Source organism: Arachis ipaensis, chromosome B2, assembly GCF_059453495.1.
Source record: "Arachis ipaensis isolate K30076 ecotype BB chromosome B2, ASM5945349v1, whole genome shotgun sequence".
Taxonomy (NCBI): domain Eukaryota; kingdom Viridiplantae; phylum Streptophyta; class Magnoliopsida; order Fabales; family Fabaceae; genus Arachis; species Arachis ipaensis.
This window is the reverse complement of record NC_142437.1, coordinates 110,024,901-110,036,945: the sequence shown is the minus strand read 5'-3', so window position 1 is coordinate 110,036,945 and position 12,045 is coordinate 110,024,901. Positions and strand designations below refer to the sequence as shown.

General features: G+C 29.3%; 1 protein-coding gene across 1 annotated transcript; it reads left to right on the top strand.

Moving 5' to 3' along the window:
* Positions 1–4,974: 4,974 nt before the first annotated feature.
* LOC107625766 (beta-glucosidase 11) lies at positions 4,975–12,045 on the top strand. Its single transcript, XM_088503768.1, has 13 exons — positions 4,975–5,261; positions 5,349–5,418; positions 6,605–6,660; positions 6,813–6,888; positions 7,547–7,618; positions 8,407–8,494; positions 8,667–8,922; positions 9,351–9,466; positions 9,803–10,023; positions 10,344–10,375; positions 10,480–10,567; positions 11,476–11,566; positions 11,692–12,045. The coding sequence occupies exons 1-13, from the start codon at positions 5,121–5,123 to the stop codon at positions 11,924–11,926; spliced, it is 1,542 nt and encodes a 513-aa protein (XP_088359894.1). The 5' UTR covers positions 4,975–5,120; the 3' UTR covers positions 11,927–12,045.

Below are 12,045 nucleotides of genomic sequence, written 5' to 3'. Positions count from 1 at the left end.
GGATCAAGAGTAACACCGGAGAATACCTGCTTAACCATCTTCCAAACATCAAGACCAATGATCTCCCAATATTCTTTGAAGAAGAAAGCTTGAAACCCATCAGGACCCGGAGCTTTAAAAGAGTTCATGTAAAAAACAGCTGTTCTGACTTCCTCTATAGTAACTGGTGCCGTAAGATTATTGCAAGCTTCCTCATTCAGAGAAGGAAGAGGCACATCACTAAGGCAACCCAAATTAACATCATCCAAATGACAGAATAAGCTTTTATAGAAAGACTCTGCTTCTTGACTCAGAACCTCTGGATCAGTTTTCCACACTCCATCCTTGAGAAAAAGGCCATGAATCTTATTATGCTTCCTTCGCGCAAGAGTTTGAATATGAAAGAATCTTGTATTCCTATCTCCGAACCTTACCCACTGCTCTCTAGACTTTTGGAACCATAGGAGCTCTTCTTGCACTAGAGTATTATTATAATCATCAAGTAACTGTTGTTCTTTCTGACGCAAATAAATACTATCCACCACTTCCAAACGCTTTTGTAAATAATTAATCTGCTGCTCTAATTCACATTTCTTAACAAAAATGTTACCAAATACCTTTGAGTTAAACTCTAGTGAATTCTTCTGTACTTCCGAAAGCTTGCCATGAATCCCTCTATTACCAGACCACCATGACTGATTCACAATATCCCTATACCCAGGATGAGTAGCCCAAGCAGCAACAAATCGAAAAGGTCGATTTCCTTAGGCTGAGGACGACCTTTACAACGCACCAGAATAGGGCAATGATCATATTGAAGCCTATTTAAAACTTCTGCATAAGCCTCTGGAAAGATAAATAACCAACTACTATTTATACAGACTCGATCAAGCTTTTTTGCCACGTCAACAGAATTTTTCACCCTTCTGTACCAAGAAAACTGCCTCCCAATAGTCTTCAGATCAAACAAACCACTATCCCCTAATGAAGTAGCAAACATGTCTGCTCTTTGATGAGAAAATTGACAGCCCTTAGATTCATGAGAAAATTTGACTTCATTAAAATCACCAAAAACAATCCAAGGTCCTTGAAAAACCATGGATTGTGCAACAAGATAATCCCAAAGGAGAACCCTTTTATTGAATTGAGGACTGCCATAAATACCACTACACCTCCAAATTAAATTATCAAATTGAACCTCAACAGTAAAACCCTGATCAAAAGCATCAATGAACTTACAACAAACACCCTGCATAGAGGATAGAAACCAAATACCTCCCTTATGCCCCTCTGTTTCTACTATACCAACAGAGTGATACCCCAACCTTTCCCAAAATAATTTTAAATGCTGAAAAGGGGAGTGAGTTTCAACCACAATAAAGAAAATATGTCTAAATTTTCTAACAAGTTCCTTACAATGCACCCGGGCTAACTTATTAGAAGCACCCCTGTATTCCAAACAATCATATTTAAACTATCCATAAATAATAGGGACAGAATAAATAAGAACATAAACTCTAAACAGAATCACCAACCTCAATAGGTGGTTTGTCCTGCGGTACTGGCACACTCTGATCCTCAATAATTGCCACCTTTGGACCCCCTAACACTGCACCTGTCATGCTTCCATCTACTAAGGTTTCCTCCCTTGTGCCACCATTTTTATCAACTGGCGAGTTCTGCAGGGAGGAAGGCCGAGGACGCTTCCGTAGAGAAATTCCACGACGTGCAGGAGTTCTGCGCGATGAAGATGGCGCAATTTTATGTTTTTCTCGCTTCCCCATCCTAATGCCAATTGATTTGCCTCCATCACCATGCAAATTGGGCCTTGGAACCTTTCTTGAACCATACTTGTGTTGCTTTCCATCTTAGTCCTTCAAACCTGATGACTGGCTCATTGTGAATTTTTCCTTACGCAGCACTTGTTGCCAGCCCTCTCCATCATCTATGCATGCCTCATTAAGATGACCATCAGGCACGTGAGGAGCCAATGATTCCGTAACCACATCCTTCCCTTTAACAACTCCTAATTTCTCACCCAAATTACGAGAATCCTCATCCAAATCACGAGCTTCTGATTCAGCCTCTTTATGACGCTCATGATTGTTGTGTGGCACTAGTGTCGGAGCTTCATTATTTTTTCCATCACCAAAGAAATTTCTGTTTCCTTCCAAGGACTCCTTCTCCATGCACAACGATTTATCATGCCCATATCGTGCACAAGTAGCACAAATCAACTGTAAACTCTCGTACTCTATTTCATGAGTCACACCCTCCACTATAATATGTTTGATTACAGGCAACCCAAGATTAATTTGAACACAAGCTCGGGCATATTTTCCTCTTTCAGCAAGCTTAGTGGCCAAATCTACTTTCACCGGAACCCCTATTGCAGAAGCAGTTCACAGCATTGCTTGTTCCTGGTAGCACCAAATTGGAAGTCCCGAGACTCGAATCCATACCAGCGTTGATCCAAAGGATTCTTCGCATGGCCTAAAATCCACGTCCCATGGCTTTACTGCAACATAGTGACCGTCTATCAACCACGGGCCACCAAGAATGACTTTCTCACAATCCGCAGCAATATCAAATTTAACAAAAAAATACCCAAACCCCACATCTAACAAATCAAACCCTCCTTTGATGCGCCATACTATCCGAAACTTATGCATGAGAGCCGTGTAGCCATAATGCTTATCCAGCACCTTGATCATGATGGCTTCCTCATAAGGTTTAGCTAGACAGCTCTTTGCCTCCTTGGTAAAACTGACACTTGGTGGGCGAGAATCACCCTGCTTACCTGTCACCGTCGCAATACCATCCCCAGATAAAGACCATACTAATGCAAAGGCCTTAGACTTTTGTGCACCAATGACTTTATCTCTAAAAGAGGCCTTGAATGACTTTTCTAACCCCTCTCGAGAAGAACCCTCCTTACCACCGGATACACACCCACCCACGCTCTCCCCCTTATTTCTTCCGATGGCATGGCCATCTTCCTCACCGTGTTTCACCCTCAACCGCTCGCCCCCGCTCTCTCCTTCTCTCATTTTCCTTGAGTACGGAGTACGTGGCTAGTGTTAATTTAAATGAAAGAAAAAAATATTATTTATAGTGTTTATTTAAATAAAGTTTCTATTTCTTTAAAAAAGTATAAAAACTAACACAAATACTAATATTTTTTGACAAAAATCGTATATTAATCAAGACACTACAAAAAAAATCAGAAAAATTTTAATTTAGTTATTATAATGTTAGTAATTACTATCATGAAATTTTTATTATCATTAATATCATGACTAATTCATTACCAATATATCTATTTTATTTAGTGGTGGAAGAGATCCTAATAACAAAAAATTAAAAACCTGTCTTTGACAAAAACAAGTAAACATTGTTCATATTCATGATTATAGATAGAGCAAGTTTACCTTACATGAAACATAACTTTTGATTCAACAAACTTTTATTAAATTAGTTTTATTTGGGATGCAAAATTATTGGTCATCATGCCTTAGATTGAACAAAGTTACTAGTCTTAGTCATCGTAAGTTAGTATTAATTAATTTATGACTAGATCGATATTTAAGAAAATTTTTATAAAATATTATTTTAGTTTTCTAATAAATTTTAATTATCAAATCATTCTTTAAAGTTCTATTTTATTAGAAAAATTAGTTTTAATATTAAATTATTTGTCTATATAGATATTCATATTTTTATTAAATAATAAAAAATACTAAAAAATTATCAGAATTTATTATTTTTTATCATCATTTAATTATTAATGTCTAAAATTATGTTATTAGATTATTAGACTAAAAAAATAAACTAAAAAATTGAGCTTATAATTAAATGATAATAAAAAATAATAAATTTTAATGACTTTCTAATATTTTTTAAATAATAATAAAAGTTAATTGGTATATTTTTTACAAAATTTAACATGAAAATTAATTTGTGTAATAAATTTAATAACTGATTTAATAATTAAAATTTATTAAAAATTAAACTTTTCGACCAAAAAATTTAGAAAACGAATTTTTTATTGTTTCCTGCATAATAGGTAAATAAATAATTATATAACATATGTATTTTTTTTTGGGTCATTATAACGTATTATTAGAACACTAATTAAAAAATTATCTATTTTTTTTGGACATGCATTAATGTTAATAAAAAATAATTCAGCCTATTTTATTATTTAATTATTTTTTCATTTACAAAGCAATAAATAATTCCATGTACATACACACTTGATTTACAGAGTCCATCAGCTCTAAGTCATCTAAAATTTACTCTAATGTGGTTGGCTTAATTACCAATACAAATCATCATTTAGTCACAGATTTATTATCTTTAGCTGTCTTTTTCTTGTCCTTTTATGAATTTTTTTGTCAATACACACCATGCAAGAGGACAAAAATTTTACTGACCATCGATCCATACATGTTATATTGCTGTACCAATAAAGTGGCTGGTATATGCGAAAATTTTTCTATAATTTGAAATCTTCAATAAAATTTATATTTTATTCAATAAAAAATAGAGAATTCATAAAATATTATACACTTCATATACATGCATGCACACATAATAATTTTAAATGAAATAAAGCAATATTATATAGGTTCACTAAACATGCTTACATCATCATCCTAGAAAAACAAGTTTTATTCAAATCAATTCTAGAACTATAGTTACTTTTTTTAAAATTATTGTCTCTTTGAATAGGAAAAAACTACCAAAGACTTTAATACACGTCCATTTCTGGAGCCCTTAAAATAGTAATAAAATAAATGAATGATACCTCTCGACTCCTTTAATAATGTAATTGTCGTATAGAAAGAACTGGAGAAAACTAAAAAAGAAAATCAAAAGAGAATGAAGTGCTATTCAAATATTCCAACATAGGGCCGGCTGATGACCAATAAAAGCATAGGTGTTTCTTTATGTTCCTAGCAAGTGTCCACAATAACACTGTGTCCACAAGAATAATAATAATATACTATATGCTTCTTTTGACATTAACCATGCATTATATATTTATTACTATATACATGCTACCTTAGCTTCAACATGTTATAGGTATTCTATTCCAAAAGAACTAACAATCTCAAAGCATAAGAAGAAGAAGGAGGATGTGGAAGAAGGGGTTTGTTGTGGTTGAATTATTATTATTAGTGTTGGTAGGTTCATCAGTTATACTAGTAGCTGATGGTTTGAGAAGAGATGAATACCCGCCTCAGTTTGTATTTGGTGCTTCAACATCTGCTTATCAGGTTCTTTAATTTATCCTCTCAAATTAATGATATAGTTTTGATAAAAGGAGTGCTAATTAATAAATAAGATATATGGTATGAGAGAAGGTAGAAGGTGCAGCAGATGAAGATGGAAGGAAGCCAAGCATATGGGATACTTTTGCACATGCCGGCAATGGTACTACTCTCTCTTCATTACTTACTGTATTATTCTTTTTCTTTTTCTTTTTCTTTTGTATTAAATAGATTATTTTAAAAAGATAACAAATTTAGTTATTACCTTTTTAGAATATTAGACATATTAAATTTTAATAAAATATAATGATAAATTAATTCTTAATAAATTTTTTAAAAGATAATTTTATCTTTATTTTTGTTTAAAGAATAATATAATTGAGAGATTAAAATATTTAAAATTCAAAAAAATTTAAAATCCAATTTATCTAATACTCTAAAAAAATTATTAATCAAGTTTTTTTAATCAAAAATTAATTTATTCGATCCAACCTATGCTATATACTTCTAGTTTTCTTGACGTGATGTCGTGATGTACTCAGTGACGCACATATCTATACTTCTAGTTTTCTTTGTGGTCAACAATCAAACACACACTTCAGTTCACTTCTGATTACAAACTATTAATACCTTGGGACCACAGATTCAATAATTCAAATGTGAGAACTTTTTTTTGGTGTCACTCAATTGTGAGATTTATGGAGGATTCCAGTTCAGACTTTAAAAGAAAAAATATACTGTATAAAAAGAGTATACTCATTATCATTTTTTTTTCAATTATTTTGTAAAGTATAATGTTTTATTATATATTTTTTAAATAAATTAAAAAAAAATATTAAAAAAAAACATTGAATAAAGAGACTATATTTGACAAACCGATTAAAAAAAATATTGAATGTGATATATATTTAATAGTTTTAGATTATATTATTTTTTAATATTTTTTAATATTATTGAACTATAATTAATTATTTTCGTTTATTGTGTCATATATATGTGTCTCTCTTTCACTAAATAATGCAACTAACAAACCAACATAATTATATATTATATATATCCATGATAATTTTAATATTTGAATATAGTAATTTATATTAATACTTAAAAATAAAATAAAAATAAAAATAGCCCAACAAATTAAACAAGTTAAGAGTCTCTTGTTATCGTTTTGAAAAAATTATGGGAGTTTATGTAGCCTGAGAAAGAATACATGGTTGAATATACATTCATATGAGATAGATCGATGTAAAATCTTATAAGCTTTTATAATTTTGCTAGAACTCAACATGTTGCAAAAGTCTTAGTACCCTTACAATAATAAATTACCACTTTTCAAATTAAATTTACAGCAAATATGTACAAGGGTGATGGAGACATTGCATGTGATCAATATCACAAATATAAGGTGAGTACGTTGTTGTTATTATTATTATTATTATTATTATTATTATTATTATACCATGGCAACATTAATTATATCTTTGATATATAATATGGTTTAGATTGATAAATTATTAATGACCAATAATACTTGTATATCTCATAAAAATTAAACAGGAAGATGTCAAACTCATGGCCAAAATGGGATTAGATGCCTACAGATTTTCGATATCTTGGTCAAGACTTATTCCAGGTTATCAAATTATCCCTTTTATTGATTTAAATTTTCAAGATAAATAATTTTATAACAAAAATCAATAATATAATGCCTAAAATGATTTATGTTAAGTGCTCTTTGTATTAGATATTCACTTATTTTATATAATATTAGTAGGAAGACAAAAAAAAAATCAGAATTTATTTTATATAATATTTATTAATTATTATAATAATTAATAAATACTAAATAAGATAAATTTCGATTAATTTTTTTTTTTACCGAATATTTTGGTTTTGATTTATGGTGTGTCATGGATAATGAATCTTTCTACTTCATAAAAAAGATGTTACTTCCCCTCCGGCTTAGAACAAATGCAAAATTAATCACGCACAAAAATATGGAATTGATTTAGAAATATTTTGATTTTAAATAAATTAGATTCATGATATAAAAATTACTATCTTTTTTATATCTACTTTCTTTTCTCCTATTTATTGTTTCTCATTCATTTAATAAGATTATTAGTATACAAATTTGATTAATATTGTCTAATTTTTTAAATAAATATTTATTTTGGACAAAAACATATTTTATAAATAGAACTTAATTACTTTATACCAAAATGAAGATCATATTATTGTTTATTTATTGGCTATTTTTGCTCTGAGTTCTAAATTTCAATTACCACCAGATGGGAAAGGCCGGATCAATCAAAAGGGATTACAATATTACAACAATCTTATCAATGAACTGATAAGTCAAGGTTAGTGGGAAAACTTTATCTTTAGTTTATAGTTTATACTAATATTTCAAATATTTAGTTAAAAGTAGGTGCTATGATTAATATTTAAAATATATTTAAAATTTTTTATTTTAACAAATATATTAAGGATCTTGTTAATATATGTCATAAGAATATACTTTAGAAACACCCTAACAAAATATATTTTATTAAAAATTATACATTAAAAAGATTTTTATATTTTCAATACATTAAATACATAAAAAATTAAAAAAAAATTATTATTAGACTATTAAAATATTCTTTTATGACACAAGATAGTTAAATATTTATATTTAAGATTTAAATTTTAATATTTTATATATTTTCTATAAAAGTTTTATAATTAATTATGTTAATAACATGGACTTTTAAACATACGTTAGTAATTAATAACTAAGGCAAGTCCTTCCATTATTTATTTAGGATCCAATGCTTCAAAAGTAACTTTTTTTTTTTTATTTTTGACTTATGAAAAGTAGTAGTATTAATGTCTAGTACAATTTTTAAAATCAAATTGCAGCTTTCTAAGAAACTATTTAGGAGCTTATAGAGAAGTTAAAAAAAATGACTTCTCTCGTAATACTACTACTTTTTATCACATTTCTATAAAATAAGTACTTTTAGAACTAAAAACGCAAACACAAAATAACTTATTTATAAGCTACTCTTAATATAATCATTTATTGTTTAAATTATTTTTTTAAAATGAACTTAATTTAACTGTTTACCCATACTAGGCCTTATTCTTGTCTTTTCTGTTCTTGTAGGAATTCAAGCACATGTTACATTATATCATTGGGACTTACCACAAACTCTTGAGGATGAATATGGTGGATGGGTTGATAAAAAAATTGTGTATGGTTCCCTAACTTCAAATATCCAATTAATTTTCATAATTGCATGATCATCTTAATTTATGAAAGAACCAAAATTTAAATCTTAAATTATTTATGTTTTGTGTAATTTAATACATGATTAATTTGTACATTACTAACACATTGTTCTGTACACTTGCATATTCTTGTAGAAGAGACTTCACAGCATATGCAAATGTGTGCTTTAGAGAGTTTGGAGACAGGGTCAAACATTGGACGACAATTAATGAAGGAAATGTTTTTTCACAAGGTGGCTATGATATAGGATTCTTACCACCTCAACATTGTTCACCTTCCTCTATATTTAATTGCTCTAAGGGAAATTCTTCAACGGAGCCATATTTGGTAACACATAATATGTTGTTAGCTCATGCATCAGCTGCAACATTGTATAGGAACAAGTACCAGGTAATTAATGTCTACTATTTCATTCATCTTGGCCTTCCTTCTAAATTTGGTGACAATGGTTAGATCAAATTCGAAAACCTCGTCGAAGAACAATTTAATTAGTGATTGAATTATATCGGTTCAATTTGATTTTGTGACACCACGTAATAAATTAGACATTATATAAAAAAGTTATAAGATTTTAAAAGTAAGGCCTTACTTTTAGGTCCTACTATTCTATAAACCAAGTTAGGTTGGTTTATTATTTAATTCACTAGTCCGCTTAAGCAAGTGTGATGGTTCAAATCCTGCCTTGTGCATATAGCTACTCATTGGTTAGCGATAAACTCTTAAATACAACTAAACTAGCTAATAAATCAGCTCCATACATGTGCAAGAAAGTCTCACATCACATAAATTAACTATCAAACATCCTATGATTAATGCAGGACAAGCAACATGGATTTATTGGGTTTAATCTCCTTACTTATGGTTTTATTCCTTTAACAAATACTACTGAAGATATAATTGCTGCTCAGAGGGCTCAAGACTTCTTTCTTGGGTGGTAAGTAAGATATTAATTATAAGAGAAATCCTTTAGGATTAGTATAATTTATTGTTTTTAGCCGCAGTTAATCAGTAAAATTTAAAAGTATCGACAAAAATATAGTTCTGGATTGCTGAACTAAAAGTGTTGGACTATTGGCTAAAAGTGTTGGCTGTATAAATTAAAATTACTGGCTCTTAAACTTTTTTCTGATTATAATTATATTTGTTTCTAATGTGTCAATTGTCATTTTTTCATGAAAGATAAAACATATAAGCCTCCAAGACTAAAACATAGCATTTTCTCTTTAGATTTCCTAATTTAATTTGTTTTGTCCGTATTTTATGATTGTAGGTTTTTAAGTCCATTTATTTTTGGAGATTACCCTGAAACCATGAAAAAGAATGTTGGTTCAAGGCTTCCAATATTCACAGAAAGTGAATCAAATTTGGTGAAAGGCTCAATTGACTTCCTAGGAATGAATTTTTACTTTTCATATTTTGTTAAGGACAATCCTAAAAGCCTATATATAAATGATAGAGATTATATAGCAGATATGGCTGTAGAACTTACAGGTATGTTTCTACTATATTCTATTTACTTGATTCTTAAGTTATTATCTATTTATTTAATTAAAAAAAAAACATCTAAGAGTAAATAATTATTTTGACACTCGAAAGATTTTAATTTTGACAAAATGGATTTTAACCCTTATTTTTAACAAAATGGATTAATAGTTAACCGATCATTTTAGACATTTAAACTATTTTGTCGAACAGAACTGACATTTAGAAGTTTAATTTGTCATCAAAACCAACAGTTAAGTTTTAAGAATCTTTTCAGGTGACAAAATATTTATTTACTCAACATCTAATTATGTTATTTTTGAATGTAGTTTATACCTCAGAAGAAACATCTAAGGATGAGGTAATAGTAGCGTTGGAACTTAGTACAATGATTCTTATATATGTTTTATGCATGGGCACCAATGTTTTACACTTGTACACTAACTAGCTAGTTGTTTGGTTCAGGCTCTGATTATTCCATGGACTTTGGAAGGATTGCTTGACTCACTGAAGAATATTTATGGAGATTTTCCAATTTATATTCACGAAAATGGTTCATCTCTCTTTCTCTTCTACTCTTATCTAATATGTTTAATTTTTAAGGACAATTTACATTACCTCTTTAATTTTGACATTTTATGAAATTTACCGTGACACTCTTCTATTTATCAAATCACGTTGGCTTCTCTAATCTTAAGAAAATATTGTGTTATGTTTATCAGAATCTTTAGTATATAATTTATAAATTATAAGGTAGCGTTTGGTGGAGAAACAAATATGAAAAGACTGGGACTGAGAGATAGAAATTAAAATAAATGTTAGTATTCTGTTTGGTGCAAAGTGGGAGACAAAAATTGAAATAAGAATAAAATTCTAATTTAATTTGTACAAAGGGTAAAATTAGAATTAATTAATTGAAATGAAGGTATTTTAGATATAAAATATTATTAAAGTTTCAGTCTCTCTCTAAAAATTTTATTCCTCTGTGTCCTCACTTTTTGGAAGTACTGAAATACTGAAATTTTAGAGATAGAGACAGAAATTTTAGTACCAGTCACTGAATTAACAAACATGATATTGAGTCTCAGTCTCCCAGTCACTGTTTCAGTACCTCAAAACAAACGCTACCTAAGGATATAGGTATATTATTATTATTATTATTATTATTATTATTATTATTATTATTATTATTATTATTATTATTATTATTATTATTATTATTATTATTATCTAAGATGAGATTAGTTTATGTTTTTAAAAATAATGAAGACAAGTCAAATTGAATTTCACCAAACGTTAATAGATCAATAAGAGTAATTTGCCCTTATTTCTATTATTTATTGTGTCTTCATGACATCAACATCTCAAAAGCTTCCAATTCTTTCGTCAACAAAACCAAAGCAATAATTTTCTATATATCCTTGAGTGATATAATTTATAATAAAACTTTGGACTTTACAGGTCTACAAACAGATAGAAATTCATCACTGGAGGACTGGCCAAGGATAAAGTACTTACAAGAATACATTGGTAGTATACTTGATATGCTAAGGTACTTCCATTTTCATTTTTAGCATGCATTTTTCATTTTCCATAAAAAATTATATAACCTTTGCTAATTCAATTTTTCATCAACAATGATAATTCCTAATCATATTGTTTTTGTGATGTTGTAAGGAATGGGCATGATATAAGAGGCTATTTTGTATGGTCTTTCATGGATGTGTTTGAATTATTGGGTGGATATGAATCAACTTATGGGCTTTATTACATTGATTTGAATGACCCCACTTTGAGGAGACAACCTAAGCTCTCTTCTCAATGGTACTCTAATTTCCTCAACAATAGAACTATGGACCCAATGGTGGCCATGCAAATTGAGAAGAATACCTTATTACACAATGCTATTTAATGTAATAAGGACTAGCTAAAATCTAAGTGATATGAGTTTGTATTATGGTATGCCAAAGAATAATAAAGTGACATGATTCATGGTGCAAATAATTGATCATGAATGTTTTGAAGCTTGTA

Excerpts from the sequence above, each read along its gene's own strand:
- LOC107625766 (XM_088503768.1), top strand. The coding sequence starts at position 5,121 with ATGTGGAAGAAGGGGTTTGTTGTGGTTGAATTATTATTATTAGTGTTG. Across the intron at positions 6,661-6,812 it reads ATCAATATCACAAATATAAG|GAAGATGTCAAACTCATGGC; the intron begins GTGAGTACGTTG and ends AAAATTAAACAG. Across the intron at positions 11,567-11,691 it reads AGTATACTTGATATGCTAAG|GAATGGGCATGATATAAGAG; the intron begins GTACTTCCATTT and ends TGATGTTGTAAG.